This window comes from Chiloscyllium plagiosum, unplaced genomic scaffold (assembly GCF_037043375.1).
Source record: "Chiloscyllium plagiosum isolate Xiang-an unplaced genomic scaffold, Cpla_swu_hap1 HiC_scaffold_7, whole genome shotgun sequence".
NCBI lineage: Eukaryota > Metazoa > Chordata > Chondrichthyes > Orectolobiformes > Hemiscylliidae > Chiloscyllium > Chiloscyllium plagiosum.
In genome coordinates, this window is record NW_028270145.1 from 72,085,994 (window position 1) to 72,105,491 (window position 19,498).

A 19,498-nucleotide genomic window follows, 5' to 3' on the forward strand; every position below is an offset into this window, starting at 1 on the left:
GATCCTGGCACCAGGGAAACAACACACCATTCTGCTTTTTCTCTGCTGGCCACAGAAACATCTGTCTGTATCTCGGACTACAGAATCCCCTAACACAATTGATCTCTTGGAAGCAGACGTACCCCTCGTTGCATTAGAGCCAGTCTAAATACCAGAAACTTGGCTGTTTGTGCTACGTTCCCTTGAGAATCCATCACCCCCTTTATGAAGTTTTTTTGTAAACAATATGAGTAGCTTGCATTATTCTAAGATTTTAGGGAGTTAGGTTGGAAGCTAAAAAAGCGGAATAAGCAGAGTACTTATCTCAGGATTACTACCAGTGCCATGTGCTAGTGAGGTGAGGAACAGGGAGTGAGTGGCTACAGGGCTGGTGCAGGAGGGAGGGCTTCAGATATGTAAATCATTAGGGTACCTTCTGGGTAATGTGGGACCTGTACATGAAGGATGGGTTGCACTTAAACTGGAAGGGCACCAATGTCCTGGGTGGGAGATTTGCTAGAGCATTTTGGGAGGGTTTAAATTAATTTAGCAGAGGAATGGGTACCAGAGCTACAGATCAGAGGAGAGGGTGATTGTTGAACAGGCAGAAATAGAATGCAGAGACTCTGTCAGGAAGGATAAACAGTTGATAGGGCAACGGGTTGGGTTAAAGTGTGTGGGTTTTAATGCAAGGAGTGTTAGGAATAAGAGTGATGAACTTAGAGCATGGATCAGTACTTGGAGCTACAATGTTGTGGCTATAACTGAGACATGGATTTCTCAGAGGTAGGAATGGTTATTGGATGTTCCAGGGTTTAGATCTTTTAAAAAGAACCGGGGGTGAGGGGAGGTTGAGGGAAGGGGGGGTGGAATAAAAGAGGAGGGGTAGGAGCATTGTTAATTAGAGTTAATTACAGCTGCAGAAAAGAAGGTTCTTGAGAAGAATTTGTCTACTGAGTCAGTATGGGTGGAAGTCAGTAACAGGAAAGGAGCAGTCACTTTATTGGGTGTTTCTATAGACCTTCCAATAGCAGCAGAGAGATGGAAGAATAGATTGGACAGCAGATCTTGAAAAGATGTAGATATAATGGAGTTGTTGTTATGGGTGATTTCAGCTTCCCCAATATTGATTGGAACGTCCTTAGTGCAGATGGTCTGGATGGAGCCGATTTTGTGATGTGTGTCCAGGAAGGATTCCTGACTCAGTATGTAGGTAGGCCGACTGCAGGAGAGGTCATTTTGGATTTGATGCTCAGCAACAAGTTAGACTAGGTGTCAGATCTCTCAATGGGAGAGCATTTCGGTGACAGTGACCACAATTGCCTCACCTTTACCAAAGCCACGGAGTGGATTAGGAACAGACAGTGTGGAAAGGTATTTAACTGGAGGAGAGGAAATTATACTGCTATTAGACAGGAGCTATGGAGTATAAATTGGGAACAATTGTTCTACGGAAAATGCACAACAGAAATATGGAGGCTGTTTAAGGAATACTTTTTGTGAGTGTTAGATAATTTTGTCCCATTGAGACAGGCAAGGAATGGGAAGGTGAAGGAGCCTTGGTTGACAAGGGAAGAGGAGCTTCTCATCAAAAGGAAGAAGGAAGCTTAATGAGGTTGAGGAAGCAAGGATCTGGCACGGCTTTAGAGGATTACAGGGTAGCTAGGAAAGAACTCAAAAATGGACTGAAGAGGGCTAGGAGGGGGGCACAGAAAAGCCTTGGCGGGAAAGATTAGAGAAAACCCAAAGGTGTTCTACACTTATGTGAAAAATAACAGAATGATCAGAGAGGGTTGGGCCGATCAGGGACAGTGGAGGGAACTTGTGCCTGGAGTCTGAAGAGGTAGGGGAGCCCCAGAATGAATTTTTTGTTTCAGAATTTTCTAGAGAGAGGGATCCTATTGATAGTGAGAACACTGTGGACCAGGTTAATAAGCTTGAACAGATTGATGTTAAGAAAGTGGATGTGCTGGAAATTCTGGGAAGCATCAAGATAGGTAAATCCCCAGGGCTGAACCAGATATATCCAAGGTTACTAAAGGAAATGAGGAATGAGATTACTGCATCTCTGGTGATGATTTTTGCATCCTCACTCTCCACGGGAGTAGTACTAGCTGACAGGAAGGAGATGAATGTTGTTCCTCTGTTCAAGAAAGGGAATAGGGAAATCCATGGGAATTACAGACCAGTCAGTCTTATGTCTGTGGTAAGCAAGGTACTGGAAATTATTCTGAGAGAGAGGATTTATGACTATTTGGAAAAACATAGTTTAATTAAAGATAGTTAACATTCCTTTGTGAGGAGCAGGTCATGCCTCACAAGCCTTATTGAGTTCTTTGAGGATGCGACAAGACAAGTTGATGAAGGTCGAGCAGTGAATGTGGAGTATGTGGATTTCAGTAAGGCATTTGATAAGGTTCCCCTCAGTAGGCTGATTCAGAAAGTTAGGAGTCATGGGACACAGAGACATTTGGCTGTCTGGATACAGAATTGGCTGGCTGAAAGAAGATAGCGAGTGGTAGTGGGTGGAAAGTATTCCACCTGTGGTTGGTGACCAGTGGTACCCTGCAGGGATCTGTTCTTTGACCTCTGCATCTTCGTAGTTTTCATAAATGATTTGGATAAATAAGTGGAATGGTGGGTTAGTAAGTTTGCAGAAGACACAAAGGTCGGTGGTGTTGTAGATAGCATCGAGGGCTGTTTCAGGCTGCAACAAGACATTGACAGGATGCGGAGATGGGCTGAGAAGTGGCAGATGAAGTTTAACTTGTAAAAGTGTGAAGTGATTCATTTTGGAAGGTTGAATTTGAATGCAGATTGCAGAGTTAAGGGCAGGATTGTTGGCAGTGTAAAAGAACAGAGGGATCTTGGGTCCACATCTATAGATGCCACCCAAAGTTGCCACCCAAATTGATTGGAGAAAGTGAGGACTGCAATGCTGGAGATCAGAGCTGAAAAATGTGTTGCTGGAAAAGCACAGCAGGTCAGGCAGCATCCAAGGAGCAGGAGAATCGACGTTTCAGGCAAGGGCTTATGCCCGAAATGTCGATTCGCCTGCTCCTTGGATGCTGCCTGACCTGTTGCGCTTTTCCAGCAACACATTTTTCAGCCCAAGTTGATCGGGTTGTTAAGAAGGCATATGGTGATTTGGCTTTCATTAACAGGGGGATTGAGTTTAAGAGTCTTGAGGTTTTTGCTACAGCTTTATAAAATCCTAGTTAGACCACACCTGGAATATTGTGTCCAATTCTGGTCTCCTCATTATAAGAAGGGTATAGATGCTTTAGAGAGGGTGCAGAGTGCTTAGCTTATGAAGAGAGGTTGAATGAGTTAGGGCTTTTCACACTGGAGAGAAGAAGGAAGAAAGGTGACTTGATAGAAGTGTACAAGGTAATGAGAGGCATAGAGTAGATTGCCAGAGACCTTTCCCAGGACAGAAATAACTGTCACGAGGGGTCATAATTTTAAGGTTATTGGAGAAAGGTATAGGGGAAATGTCAGAGGTAGGTTCTTTATGCAGAGAATGGTGGGTGCGTGGAATGCACTGCCAGCAGTGGTAGTAGAGTCAGAGACATTAGGAACAAATAAGCATCTGTTGGACACGCACATGGACAGCAGTACATTGAGGAGTGTGTAGGTTAGGTTGATCTTTGATTAAGATAAATGCCCAGCACAACATCGTGGGCCAAAGGGCCTGTACTATGCTGTACTGTTCAATGTCTTTATTCTATGCTCTAATAAAAGTTTAATCCTTACCTTCCTTGCAGGAATCATCAGTGTAATCATAGTAAAAATTGAAGCCACAATCACAAGTATAGCTTTGGAAGATTTCCACACAGGTTGCATTATCTCTACAGGGGCTTGAAGCACAACTGTGAACTGAGAAAAAGAAATGTATTAAAATTATATATCATGTGTAATTAACACAATTACATACAACTGAATGAATGATTGGCATATCATTTATAAACTACTATTACTCTACCACAATACAATACACTTCAAATGTCACATATGTGAAGCATATGTCCACATGCCTGTCATACTTGCTTGATAGTTCAAATATCATATTTACAATACCAAAGTAATCATAGGAGGTGAGTGTTGATTGATAGCGCAAATTAATTCTGGACAAGTAAGCAAGAAGATTCAAATTCTGTTAACTGCTTTGTATTTGTTATATAGGCAAATAAATAAAGAGGAAGAAAAAAAGCTTTGACTGTAAACGTGTGAGTAATATCAAGACAAACAGCAAGAGCTTTGTTAAGTATATAAAAAGAGAGATGCCAAAGTTAACATATGCCCCATGTATAATGAGGCTGAAGAAATAATAACAGAAACCAGAAATGTCAGAGAATGTGAATAAATACTTTGTATCAGTCTTTACAATAGAAGACACCATTAGCATTTCAAAATTACTAAATAATCAAGATTCACATGAGGAGGGGAAATGATTACAATAATTGCCATTGGAGAAAATATGCTAGGGAAACTAATAGGGCTAAAAACAGATTCTGATGCATCCTAGGATAGTTAAAGAAACAGCTCTAGAGAAATATGGGTGCACTGGTGGTAATTGTCCAAGCATTTTTAGATTCTAGAGAAGTCCCAGAGGATCGGAAAATTGCTGAAACACATTTACTAAGAAAATGAAGAAGACATAAAACAAGTAACTATAAGCCAGTTAGCTTAATGTCTATTATTGAGAAAATGTTAGAAGCTTGTCCTGGCTGAGGTTACCATGACCGTCCCTCCTTCCCAACTTCTCCCCTTGCCTGAGGAATGGTGATTCCATGTTAGATAACCACTAGATGTCTCTCTCAAATGAGAGAGCAGCTCTATGGTCCTCACAGACTATGGCAACTTTGCTTATTTTATTATAAAAGATGTAATACCATTCCATTTACAAATACATAATAGGATCAAGCAGAGTCAGCATGACTTCATAAAAGGAAAATCATGCTGAAAAATTTGTTAGAATTATTTGAAGAATTAATAACTGGCGTTGCAGGTATTATATTTTCTTGGACAGAGGCTTGACAAACTAATAGAAAACATAGATTTGGGATAAGGGGATAATTCTTAGGATGAAGGGGTGGCATGGTGGTTGGCACTGCTGCTTCACAGCACCACTGACCCAGATTTGATTCCACCTTCGGGTGATTGTCTGTGTGGAGTTTGCGCATTCTCCCTGTGTCTACATGGGCTTACATAAGGTGCTCCAATTTCTTCTCTCAGTCCAAAGATGTGCAGGTTAGGTGGGTTGCCCATAGTGTCCAGGAATGTGCAGGCTAGGTGGATTAGTCATGAGCAATGCAGGGAAAGGGGAGGGGAATGGGTCTGGGTGGGATGTTCTTCAGAAGGTCAGTGTGGACCAGAAACGGCCTGTTTCTGCACAATTGGAATTCAATGGTTTAATTAGTGATGTGCCACAGGGATCAGTGCTGAGCCACAATTATTTACTATATACTAATGACTTGAATAGGGAAAGTGAATGTGCCATAGCCAAGTCTGTGGATTACACATAAATAAGTGAGGATAACATGAAGAGTTTGTATAAGAATATAGACAGATTAAGCGAGTAGGCAAAAACTTGGCAGATGGAATTTAATGTGGAGAAATGTGAGGTTATGTACTTTGGCGGAAAGAGTAGAGGAGTTGAATATTATTTAAATGGAAAAAGACGACAGAAAGCGATGGAACAAAAGGATTTGGGAGTGCTCAAGCAGAAACCAAAAAATGCTAGCATCCAAGTTCAGCAGAAAATGGGAAGGCAAATGAAATTATAACCTTTATTTCAAAGACAATAGAGTATCAAAGTAGGAGGTTTTACTAAAACTATATAAGGGATTACTCCACAATCTCATTGAATGGCAGAGCAGACTCAATGGGCTGCTTCTGTTCGTATGTCGTATGGGAATATTTTTCTTGATGAATAAATACAAGCATATATCTAGATGGGTAGGGATGTATAATACACTTTTTGGGCTAAATCTGAGTTGTATCAAGTTTTTTTTGAGGGTTTTCACTGCAAGGCCATGTAAATTTTCTCATCCTATCTTATCAGACTTGCCTGATTGATTAGCCTCACTCACATGCAATTCTTGTCTCATCCTACCACAGAACAACTCATCACTCAATAGATACCCACCAAAACACAGCATCCCTTCTTCCTGTGCCACCTTTAAAAGCCTGATGTGAACCTAGCATTGACTGCTCTAATCAGTCAAGGCTGGAGTCTGAACATGTCAGATAAGGAGAAGAAGGCCTTGAGATTCTCCAGCAGGAGCCTTAAGATCCTGGTAGACAGAATCATCCAGGGCCTCTTCTGCTGGTACTTTGAGGTCATCACCCAACTCAGTGCCATTTCCAGGCTGAAGAGGAATGAAGTTGTTTGCTACATTAAGTGTCATACTCTGCTTTCTGCCACTTCATACTGGCTGTATCTCTGTTTCTGCTCCCATCTCCCACCACAGTTCATGCTCTGCTATTCTCACTATCCCATGCAACACCTTCTCCACTTCAGTCCAGGAAGTTTTACTATAGGAATGACTCCTCATTCCTATAGTAAAACACACCACCTTTCCACGATATGCACCAGAACTAACAGCAGTGCCATCCACTGTAATCTCAGAACCATAGAAGAAGGTCATTCAATTCTTTGTGCCTGAACCTGCTCATTTCATGACCTAGTGCTACCTAGTCCTACTTTCTCCTCATACCCTTACGTTTTTGTTCTCCAAATAATCATTTAATGGCCTCTTGAATGTTTCAAGTGTACCTGCCTCCTTGTAATACATTCCAAAACCGAACTACTCACTGAGTGAAAACATTTCCTTCACTTAATCCTTGCTTATTTTGAAGATTACTTTAGATCTATGTCTGCTTCTTCTTGATCCTATTATGAACAGGAACATTTTATGTCTATCTACTGTATCCAGATAACTCATGATTTTGAAAACCTTTATCAGATCTTCTCTTAGCTTTCTTCTCTCCGAAGAAAACAGTCCCAACTTCTCCAATCTATCTTCATAACTGAGTTCCTCATCTCCAGAACCATTCTTAAGAACTGCTTTGGCACTTTCTCCGATGTGGCATCCAGAATTCTACACAATTCTCCAAAGAATATCCATTAAGTGTTTTAATGAAGTGTTTCAAAATCACCTCCTTGCTCTTGTACTACCTATTAAAACTGAAGATACTATATTCTTTTACTAACTTCTTTCTCTACCTGTCTGCCATTTTCAATGATATGTGCACATATTCACTCAGGTTCCTCTACTTCTGCATTCCCCACCCCCTCAAGAGTTTTACCCCCTATTTTACATTTTCTTTTGATATTCCTCCTACCAAAATGCATCAGCTCACACTTCTCTGCACTGCAGCCCATCTGCCCACTTCATCAATGTGTCTATGTCTTTCAGAAATTCTACACTGATTTCGTCACAATCACTCCTCACTCCTCCTTACAATTGTTCCAAGCTTTGTGTCATCTGAAAACTTTGAAATTGCACATCAAGTAATTTTGGCCCCCTTTTCCTCTCTGTGGGAGAAATGGTTCACGTGTGGAATGAACTGCCAGAAGAAGTGGCGGATGCAGGTACAGTTACAGCATTCAAAAGACATTTGGATAAGTTCACGAGTAGGAAAGATTTGGAGAGAATGGGCCAAATGCAGACAAGTAGCACTAGTTTATTTTGGGAACATGGTTGGCATGGATTATTTGGACCGAAAAGGTCTGTTTCCATGCTGTATGAATCTATGACTCTATAACAGGGAAGAGAGAGTCCAAATGGGTAGAAGGGTCCCTGACATTTGCATCCTCACCCCCCACAAGGAGACAATTGTGGCCCTCAAAGGGAAAGACTGGGACAGCTCCTGTGACTTTGCAGAAACATCCATGTCCTGCCAAATGAGTAAATACTGCTCTTCATTCAACTGCAATTTTCACATTTCACTGGACTGTCAATTTCAACCAACACAGACTACTTTCCAGCCTGTTCTCCTTTGAGGTTCCACCTAGCCTTCACTTGACCTAACACCTGGCTCCATCCTTGATCTCTAAGGACAAGCATACTGAGGCCTTAGAAATAGCATTAGCAAGGCTGCCTCCTGCATTCCTCACCAGCCCAGACACCTCAGTGGGGGAACCATAGATATAGAAAGCATAAGTACACAATCTGGTGAGCACCTCACTACAAACTGCCCAGCTGCCTAAGGAAGAAAAGCCCCAGGTCACTGGCCCTCAGAGGATTTCTGAAGTCCTGGCAGTTGTTCAGCTCCGGGTAGGAGATGAGTCTGTGGTATCAGCAATCAAGGACTTCATCCAGCTGCACAAGGAGAAGCTGCAATGGCTAATAGGAATATGGGACACAACGGCACTCATTGCCCTGAAGCTGCAGTAGTGCAGAGAATCATGTGACCATCTGTCTGCATCTATGGAGAGGTTGGTGATTGCTATGGTGAACCAGGCTCAGCAACCTCAGAGTCAGCTAGAGATACACACACATCTACACTTTATCAGCTCACTCATTAATCTCCAGGTCTAATGGGAATAGACATAGGAAACTTGACATCAGTCCAAGTGCCTCAACCAGACAAGGATTAATGCAGCACCAAAAGGGCTTCCATCTCCACCTGCTTGCTCTACACTGACCATTGGAAGCTCAAGTGAAGGAAGTTCAACTTGCTTCTGGCAATGAAACCCTTGGTATGTGGCCTGTCTAGGGTTTCTCCATCAAACCTCCAGGGCCAATGGTCTTCACTTCAAAATGGCTCCTCCCAACCCTCCTACACTGGGACTACACTGAGACATAGTGGGAGGGAGCAAAAAAAAGAAAACCTATTGATTGCACTTTGATAGCATGGGTCTGAAAAGCTTGTGCCTCACTATCACTGTCTCCAAAAATGTTCTTGATGTTATTTTTAATGTGTTTTAATACAGATGCTAAACACATATTCACACCTTTCAGCAGCTCTACATGGCTACAGATGGGATCCCATGGTTAGAAGTCTCCACTGAGAGCCTTCTGCACCATCTGGAAGTATGGAGAACAATGTATACACATAGCATTGTGTTATAGTAACAGATTTGTTCCTCTTCATTCAACATCTTTAATGTTTGGCTCCCTCTGTACTCAAAAGTGTAGCTTTGCTGGGGAGGTGCAATGTACAGTCAGGGTCAACGTTTAGGTTGGCTCGAGTGCCTGTGTGTTGTTAAGTCCGTGGGTGTGTGAATTACATTGTTTTCCTTTAATAGCTTAATGATTGATGTTTGTTCCCTCACAATTCGAGTCACTAAGTGCCCACTCTAAGTGTATCCACAGCCATTTTCTTCTCCATTGCCCACTTTCAATTTCTAGCATAATGCAAAGCAACAGTGAGTGCTCCTCTGCTATTGGCCTCCAGCTTCAGCCTGAACATGCTTGTGAGCCTTCAAATATCCTCATCATCTTTCTAAGAGCCCACCTCATCAACCTCCCAATTTCACACTGAGAACAGGATGAGGCCATTCTGGTCATTGAGCCAACCTTGTCATTCAATACAATCATGGCAAATGACACATTTCAATGTTTCTTATCACCACCCCCATGCCATCCCCTTAACCCCATATGCCACAGGGAAGGAGTAATCTATCAATCTGTACCTTAAACATTCTCAAAGACTGAGCCATCTGTTGGACAGAATATTAAAGGTTCACAACCCTCTGAGTAAAATCATTTCTCCTCATCTTGCCTTTAAGTGTCATCTGTCTTATTTTTAAAATGCATTCCCCCGTTTTATCCTCTCCAACCAAGCAAAACAGATTTTCTGAAACTACTCAGTCCATCCCAAGAAATATGTTGTTGATTTCAATGAAATCACCTCTCAATTTTCAAAACACGAGAGAATATCAATTTACCCAATCACCCTTTATCGGACAAATCGCACTATCCGAAAACAATCTGCTAAATTTTAATTGCATTCCCACCACTTGCAGCATATTTCACATGTTAGTTCTTTTGCCAGTCACTTTAAATTGATTAAGGAACCTTCCCACATTATTATCCTCCAACCTTGAATAGCTTGTTGTCCCTCCTCCACATGTTCACTGTAGACCTATTGTTTCCACCTCTGTCTGACTCACTAAACTGATTCCTTCTTACCTTGACTCAAGGAGTACAATGGTGCTGTACCAGGCATGCACTTCTGCACTCTTCAAAAAAAAGTTTTCATCTCCTTGTGGGCGATATTACTAAATTCCAGTATGGGACATGGGTCCAATGCATGGTCATATTTGTATTGCATCACTGTTCTAAAATGGATTCTATCCCTCCTCCTAAAGGTCGTGCTCTCTTTTTCAATGCAAAAGTATCTTCTCTAATCAGTGCTGACACACCATCTGAGTTTTCTGTTTCCTTATCATTTCTGTACCTTTTCCCCAAGATTATTAATGACCTAATCCTCACTACTTTTCAGTCATATTGCCACTACATCATGATCCCGAGCACCTACACGTGCTTAATTCTTTGATTCTGTTATTGTTATATTTTGGAAATCAAGTTATGTCAGATTAACTCAGACAAAGGGAAATCACCCCTGAAACACACAGGTGCAATTATCACTACTGTATATATCAGAGCACAACTGAATTCCCACGCAATGCCCACGCAATGCCCACTATCTTCATTCAATTAATACACAATTAGCAGGTTTCTCAAAGGCTGGATTAGAATATTTATTTCCTGTCATTGGATGAGCAATAATAACATGTACAAATAAAAATTACAGTCTTTTAAGAATCTGAAATGAAAGTGATTGCACCAATTGCAGAGCACTATCAATTGTTTAACAGAAGATAAACTCCTTAAAAGCACGCTTAATATACTTGCATTTCTAATCTTGGTTAATAGTTCTTTGAAGAGAATTTGTTTTTAAAAATTCATTCACAGGATGAGGGCAGTTAGGGGTGGGTAATAAATTAGCGAGTTTTGAGAAGATTTGTAGCTTAGGCTGACGATAAGTACGTAAGTTAGCTAATTTGTTTTTAGACGTTTTGTCACCGTACTAGGTAACATCATCAGTGAGAGTCTCTGGTGAAGCTCTGGTGGTATGTCCTGCCTCTCAATTTATAGGTCTTGGTTTCTTAAGAGGGGTGATATAATTTCTGGTTCTTTTTTTCAAGGGAAGGTAGATAGGATTTAAATCAATGTGCTTATTGATGGATTCTGGTTAGAATGCCATGCTTCTAAGAATCCTAATACATGTCTTTGTTTCACTGGATGTGTGTGTTGTCCAAGTCAAAGTGGTGTCCTTCTTTGTCTGTATGTATGGAAACTAATGAGAGTGGTTCATGTCTTTTGGTAGCCAGCTGGTGTTCATGCATCTGGTGGCAAGTTTCCTGCTAATTTGTCTGATGTGGTGTGTTTTACAATTCTTGCATAGTATTTTGTAAATGACGTTAGTTTTGCTGGTAGTATCCAATGGATACTTTAGGTTCATTAGTCGCTGTTCATGTGTGTCGGTAGTTTTGCAGGCTACCATGATGCTAAGGTGTCTGAGTAGTCTGGAAGTTATTTCTGATATGTCTTTGATGTAAGGTAATGTGGCTGTAGTTTTAGGTTGAGTTGTGTCTGCTTGTTTGGGTTTGTTTCTGAGGAATTGGCGGTTTGTGTTTATTGGGTACCCGTTTTTCTTCAAAACATTGTATATATATTTTTCTTCTGCTTTTTATAGGTTTTGGGAGCTGCAGTATAATGTAGCTTATTGAAATAATGTCTTGATGCAGCTCTGTTTGTGGATGTTGGGATGATTGCTTCTGAAGTTAAGTATTTGGTCTGTGTTTGTTATTTTTCTGTAGACGCTGGTTTGAAGCTTTCCTTAACTATATGTTCAACTATCACGTCTAGGAATGGGAGTCTGTTGTCGTTCTCCTCCTCTTTTGTGAATTTTATGCCTGTCAGGATATTGTTGATGGTGTTGTATGTTTCCTCTAATTTGTCCCGTTTTGTGATGGCAAAGATGTCATCTACATAGCGGACCCAAAGTTTTGGTTGGATAGATGGGAGGGCAGAGCTGAAAATGTGTTGCTGGAAAAGCACAGCAGGTCAGGCAGCATCCAAGGAACAGGAGAATCGACGTTTCGGGCATAAGCCCTTCTTCAGGGAGGGCAGCTTGTTCAAGTCTCTGCATTACTGCTTCTGCTATGAGCCCTGATATTGGTGAATTTCCATTGGACAACCAACAAAACCAACAAATTAAAAAGACACGCTTTTTAGAATCTGAAACAAATGTGATTGCACTGTTTGCATAATGCTATCAATCCTTTAACAGAAAATGAAATCTGTCCAAGAATGTTTGACATCCTTGTATTTCTAATCTTGATGATTGTTCTTTGATTGGAAATGAAAACAACTTCTAATGAAAGAAATTCATTCAACCTCTTCTTTTTTGTTTTCAAACATGATTTCAGAACCTGGCATTTCCATCAAAATGTAATAAATAGATTGTACCTGGAGGACTTGTCGGAGATGTGTCTGAAAGAGAAATGTTTTAAAATGTTAATATGAAAACAATCTACATTTGATGTTTATTTCCAGAAGAAACATTAATTCTAATGTTTGATTATGTGCATTTTTATCTGTATAAAACATTTCATTGAAACACAGTAATCTCCAGTATTCTCTGTGCTGGTGCATCTGAGTTTAGTGTTCTTGATGGTGCAGAAGGCTGACAGAGAGCCCATTGTGTGTGTGTTGAGACTCTTCATGTGCAGTCTGTCTTCTGCCATTGGTTCAGCATTTCTACACAGCCTTTAGATGTTTTCTCCTTTGTGTTTGTTTCAGTTCTCTTTGAAAGCCCTTCGTGAATCTCCCTCCTCTACCCTCTTGGGGGAATATTCAAATCATAACCACTCATCTAATATACTTCATGTTGATTCTTTTCCCAGTCAATTGAAATTGATTAAAGATCCTTCCATTTTCAATGTTGCCCAACCTTGTGTAACTTGTTTTGCCCTGCTTCTCAGGGTCCCTAAATTGGAATCATGGTAGAACTATTATAAATCATAGAGTCATAGAGATATACAGCTTGGAAATAGATGCTTTGGTCCAACTTGTCCAAGGTGACGAGATTATCAAAATAAGTCTAATCTAATTTGCCAGCATTTGGCCTATATCCTGCCAAACCCTTCCTATTCATATACTCACTCAGATGACTATTAAATGTTGTAATTGTAACAACCTCCAGCTCTTCCTCTGGAAGCACATTCCATATATGTGCCAGCCTCCACATGAAAATGTTGCCCCTTTAGTCCATTTCAAATCTTTCCACTCTCACTTTAAATTTATGCCTTCTAGGTTTTGACTCCTGCAACCTGGCGAAAAGATATTGTCTATTCACCCTATCCAGACCCCTCATTATTTTATCTATAAGGTCACCCATCAGCTTTCAATGATCCAGGGAACATAGACCCAGTCTACTCACCCTCTCACTACAGCTTAAATCCTTCAACTGTGGCAACATCCTTGTATAACTCTTCTGAAGCTTTACAAGTTTCACTAAAACCTGTTGTTTAAGTGTCTTTCTGATCCACAAAACTGCAATCTTACGACCTGCACTCCAGGAAAACATTGGTAGTCCACCTCGCATGCCTTTCTGCAATCTACATAAAAACAGTTTCCATCCCCTGGTGGGTGATGTTACTATGGTCAGAGACATTGGTCATGGACTCAGTGCATGCCACATCCAAAAAGATATTCTGTTTCCTAAACATTGCTCTGCTAATTCCACAAGATCATTAACCTACTTCACTAGATTTCAGACACATTCTTGTTACCATCTGGTGACAGGTGTTTAATTATGTTACTCGAACATTGTTCAATTTTTGAAATGGACTTATATAAGCATGGACTGATGAACATCTATCACAGAAGCAGGGTCACAAACACTGCACCACTAAAATGCAACTGCCACTGTAAAATGGAGAAAAAGGGAATAGCCATGAAATTCTAACTATGATCATTCAATTTAAACACAATTAGTATTTTTCTTGAATGGCCAGATTAGAATTTTCTTTTATCCCTGTGAACGTTCTTTGAAAGAGTAACGATAAAATGTACAAAACTAAACAAACCTGCTTTTCAGAATCTGAAATGATTGTGATTGCACTGTTTGTATCATGCTATCAATAATTTATCAGAAAATAAACTCCTCCAAATCATGTTTCACATCCTTGCATTTGTAATCCTGATGATAATTCTTTGAATGGAATTGACAGCATCTTCTAACATGAGAAGTTCATTCAGTCTCATTCTTTGGGTTTTCAAACATCAGTTCTGAGGCTGGCATTTCAATCAACATATAATATAAAGATTGTACCTGTAGAGCCTGTTGTAGTTGCGACTGAAAGAGAAATGATTTATATTGTTAATGTGAGAAAATTCTATGTTTGAAATTAATTTCTCAAAGAAATGATCTTTCCAGTTTTTGAACATGTTCATTTTTATCAGTATAATCCATTTCATTGATACATAATAGTTTCCTAGATTATGTACAGTGGGACATGAGCGTTTCATGATATCAAACGTAAAGAAGATTGACATTCAGCCCTTTCTCTATGTGCTGACTCGTTTTGAGAGCAAACTTATTTTCTGCCATTACTCCAGTCTTTCAACATAGCCCATTGGTTTTCATCTAATTGTCTGCTCCCCATTCCATTCAAAATGCCCTTCATGACACTCGCTCCAAGTTCCTCTCAGATGGTTTATTCAGTTCCGAATCACTTGCTGCATATTCCACGTTGCGTTTCTTTTCCAAGTCATTTAAAATTTATTGAAGACCTTTATTATTGAATTGACCTTGATCCACCTCTCACACAGTTTCATTCTCCTTTCCTCTCTGCCTCCCTAAAGCAGATGCATGATAGACCTGTTGTTAAAGCCTCCTTTTAACACACTAAACTGATTTTTTATTTGTCATTGTCTGCATGAACACCTTGATGCTGCACTTAGCATGTCTTCATGCACTCTGCAACAAAACAGTTTCCATCTCCTGATTGGTGATAAAACCATATAACGTGATATAGGTCATGGATAAAGTGCATGTTCAGAGTTTTATTCATTCACTGCTCCAGACTGGAATTTGTCCTGCTTCCCACTTCTTACAATGCAAAAATGTCTTCAGCCCCATCTGACTGTGTTTCCTTAGCATTTGTCTACTATTTCTCCAAGATCATTGCTGATGAAGGGCTCCTGTCCTAAACGTTGATTTTCCTGCTCCTCGGATGCTGCTGACCACTTCAACCATTTAACCTTCTCAGGTTTTCAAACACAATCACCTTCCCATCTGGCTATTGGTGCTTAATTCTTTTACTCTGTCGTTGTTAGATTTTAGAAATCAAGTTACATAAGAATGTACTGATGAACATCTAACACAGAGTAGGGTCACAAACGCTGCACTACTAAAATGCATTTGCCACTATATATTGGAGAAAAGGTGAATAGCCATGAAATTCTAACTATGATCATTCAATTTAAATACAAATGGTCAGATTAGAATTTCTTTTTCCCTGGGAATTTTCTTTGAATCAGTAACAACAAAATGTACAAACTAAAAGAACCCACTTTTCACAATCTGAAATGAATGTGATTGCACTGTTTGCATCATGCTATCAACAATCCTCCCAATCATCTTTAACATCTTTACATTTTTAATCTTGATGATAGTTCTTTGAAAGGAATTGACAGCTTTTTCTAATGTGAGAGCTTCAGTCAATCCCATTCTTTGGGTTTTCAAACATCAGTTCTGAGGCTGGCATTTCAATCAACTTATAATATAAAGATTGTACCTGTCAAGCCTGTTGTAGTTGTTTCTGAAAGAAAATTGATTTATATTGTTAATGTGAGAAAATTCTACATTTGAAATTAATTTCCCAAAGAAATGTTTTTTTCTCATCATTGATGATGTTCATTTTTACCAGTATAATCCATTTTATTCATACACAGTAATTTCCTGTATTATGTACGGTGGCACATGAGCGTTTCATGATGTCAAAAGTACAGAAGATTGACATTCAGCCTCTTTGTGCTGACTTTTTTTGAGAGCAATTTATTTTCTGCTATTACTCCGGTCTTTCTACATAGCCCATTGCTTTTTTTCTATTTATCTGCTTCCCCGTTCCATTCTGAAAACTCTTCATGAATCTCCCTGCACTATCCTCTCAGATGGTTTATTTGGATCCTCATCCCTTGCTGCATATTGCACATTCTGGTTCTTTTCCAAGTCATTTAAAATTTATTAATGACCCTTCCATTGACATTGTTCCACCTCACAGACAGTCTCATTCTCCTTTCCTCTCAGCTCCCTCATGTGGAAGCATGGTAGACCTGTTACATGTTACATCTTCCTTTTAACGCACTAAACTAATTTTTTATTGAGCATTGTCTGCAGGAACACTTTGATGCTGCACTTAGCATGTGTTCCCACACTCTGCAACAAAACATTTTCCATCCCCTGGTTGGTGATAAAACCATATCAGGTGATACAGGTCATGGATCTAGTGCATGTTCAGAGTTTTATCCATCCACCACTCCGGAATGGATTCTAATCTTCTTCCCTGACAATAGCTCCCACTTCTTGCAATGCAACAATGTCTTCACTAATCAGTGATGACCCCCACCTGAATTTATGTTTCCTTAGCATTTGTCTACTATTTCCCCAAGATCATTCCTGATGAAGGCCCCCTGCCCGAAACATCAATTTTCCTGTTCCTCAGGTGCTGACCTCCTCAACCATTTAATCTTTCCAACTTTTCAGATACCTTCATGTTCCCATCTGGCTATTGGGGCTTAATTGTTTTTTGTGGTCGTTGTTAGATTTTAGAAATCATGTTACATAAGAATGTATGATGAACCTCTATCAAACACAAAAATGCAATTGCCGCTGTATATTGGAGAAAAAGTGAATAGCCATGAAATTCTAACTATGATCATTCAATTTAAACACAATTAGTATTTTTCTTGAATAGCCAGATTAGACTTTCTTTATCCCTGGGAATTTTCTTTCAATGAGTAATGATCAAATGTACAAACTAAACAAACCTTCTTTTCAGAATCTGAAATGAATGTGATTGCACTGTTTGCATCATGCTATCAATAATTAATCAGAAAATAAACTCCTCCAAATCATGTTTGATATCCTTGCATTTCTAATCCTGATGATTGTTCTTTGAGTGGAATTGACAGCATCTTCTAGCACGAGAAGTTCATTCAGTCCCATTCTTTGGGTTTTCAAACATCAGTTCTGAGGCTGGCATTTCAATCAACATAAAATATAAAGATTGTACCTGTAGAGTCTGTTGTAGTTGCGACTGAAAGAGAAATTATTTATATTGTTAATGTGAAAAATATTCTACGCTTGAAATTAATTTCTCAAAGAAATGATCTTTCCAGTTTTTGAACATGTTCATTTTTATCAGTATAATCCATTTCATTGATACATAATAGTTTCCTAGATTATGTACAGTGGGACATGAGCGTTTCATGATGTCAAACGTTAAGAAGATTGACATTCAGCCCTTTCTATTTGTGCTGATTCGTTTTGAGAGCAATTTATTTTCTGGCATTACTCCTGTCTTTCTACATAGCCCATTGGTTTTCGTCTAATTGTGTGCTCCCCATTCCACTCTGAAAGCCCTTCATGACACTCGCTCCAATGTCCTCTCAGATGGTCTATTCGGTTCAGAATCACTTGCTGCATATTCCATTTTGTGTTTCTTTTCCAAGTCATTTAAAATTTAACTCTCAGACAGTTTCATTCTCCGTTCCTCTCAGCCACCCGAAAGCAGATGCGTGATAGACCCGTTGTTAAAGCCTCCTTTTAACACACTAAACTGACTTTTTATTTGTCATTGTCTGCAGGAACACCTTGATGCTGCACTTAGCATGTCTTCATGCACTCTGCAACAAAACAGTTTCCATCCCCTGATTGGTGATAAAACCATGTTAGGTGATATAGGTCATGGATATAGTGCATGTTCAGAGTTTTATTCATTCACTGCTCCAGACTGGAATTTGTCCTGCTTCCTACTACTTACAATGCAACAATGTCTTCACCCACATCTGACTTTGTGTTTCCTTAACATTTGTCTACTATTTTCCCAAGATCATTGCTGATGAAGGGCTCCTGTCCTAAACGTTGATTTTCCTGCTCCTCGGATGCTGCTGACCAGTTCAACCATTTAACCTTCTCAGGTTTTCAGACACAATCACGTTCCCATCTGGCTATTGGTGCTTAATTCTTTTACTTTGGCGTTGTTAGATTTTAGAAATCAAGTTACATAAGAATGTACTGATGAACATCTAACAAGAGTAGGGTCACAAAAACTGCACCACTAAACTGCATTTGCACTATATATTGGAGAAAAGGTGAATAGCCATGAAATTCTAACTATGATCATTCAATTTAAATACAATTAGTATTTTTCTTGAATGGCCAGATTAGAATTTCTTTTTCCCTGGCAATTTTCTTTGAATCAGTAACAACAAAATGTACAAACTAAAAGAACCCACTTTTCGCAATCTGAAATGAATGTGATTGCACTGTTTGCATCATGCGATCAATAATTTATGAGAAAAATAAACTCCTCCCAATCATGTTTAACATCCTTGCATTTCTAATCCTGATGATTGTTCTTTGAGTGGAATTGACAGCATCTTCTAACACGAGAAGTTCATTCAGTGCCATTCATATGGGTTTTCAAACATCAGGTCTGAGGCTGGCATTTCAATCAACATATAATATAAAGAATGTACCTGTAGAGCCTGTTGTAGTTGTGACTGAAAGAGAAATGATTTATATTGTTAATGTGAGAAAATTCTATGTTTGAAATTAATTTCTCAAAGAAATGATCTTTCCAGTTTTTGAACATGTTCATTTTTATCAGTATAATCCATTTCATTGATACATAAAAGTTTCCTAGATTATGTACAGTGGGACATGAGCGTTTCATGATGTCAAATGTAAAGAAGATTGACATTCAGCCCTTTCTCTATGTGCTGACTCGTTTTGAGAGCAAACTTATTTTCTGCCATTACTCCAGTCTTTCAACATAGCCCATTGGTTTTCATCTAATTGTCTGCTCCCCATTCCACTCTTAAAGTCCTTCATGACACTCGCTTCAAGGTCCCCTCAGATGGTTTATTCGGTTCCGAATCACTTGCTGCATATTCCAAATTGCGTTTCTTTTCCAAGTCATTTAAAATTTATTGAAGACCTTTATTATTGAATTGATCTTGTTCCACCTCTCAGACAGTTTCATTCTCCTTTCCTCTCAGCTCCCTCATGTGGAAGCATGGTAGACCTGTTACATGTTACATCCTCCTTTTAAAGCACTAAACTAATTTTTTTTAGCTTTGTCTACAGGAACACTTTGATGCAGCACTTAGCATGTCTTCCCACACTCTGCAACAAAACATTTTCCATCCCCTGGTTGGTGATAAAACCATATCAGGTGATACAGGTCATGGATCTAGTGCATGTT

At 39.5% G+C, this 19,498-nt stretch overlaps 1 protein-coding gene across 50 annotated transcripts in view; it reads right to left on the reverse strand.

The window, feature by feature from the left end:
• Positions 1–19,498, reverse strand: part of LOC122551665 (mucin-13-like) — a 93,116-nt gene that overhangs the window by 41,603 nt on the left and 32,015 nt on the right. For 40 of the 50 annotated variants that reach the window (XM_087989120.1, XM_087989152.1, XM_087989139.1 and 37 more), the window contains 6 exons: positions 18,771–18,794; positions 17,303–17,326; positions 15,806–15,829; positions 14,338–14,361; positions 12,471–12,494; positions 3,736–3,858 (listed from right to left, as the gene is read on the reverse strand). In XM_087989120.1, coding sequence (XP_087845246.1) covers positions 3,736–3,858; positions 12,471–12,494; positions 14,338–14,361; positions 15,806–15,829; positions 17,303–17,326; positions 18,771–18,794 — 243 coding nt within the window. The remainder of the gene's footprint in view (positions 1–3,735; positions 3,859–12,470; positions 12,495–14,337; positions 14,362–15,805; positions 15,830–17,302; positions 17,327–18,770; positions 18,795–19,498) is intronic. The other 10 variants (XM_087989133.1, XM_087989145.1, XM_087989144.1 and 7 more) reach the window with 2 other exon arrangements.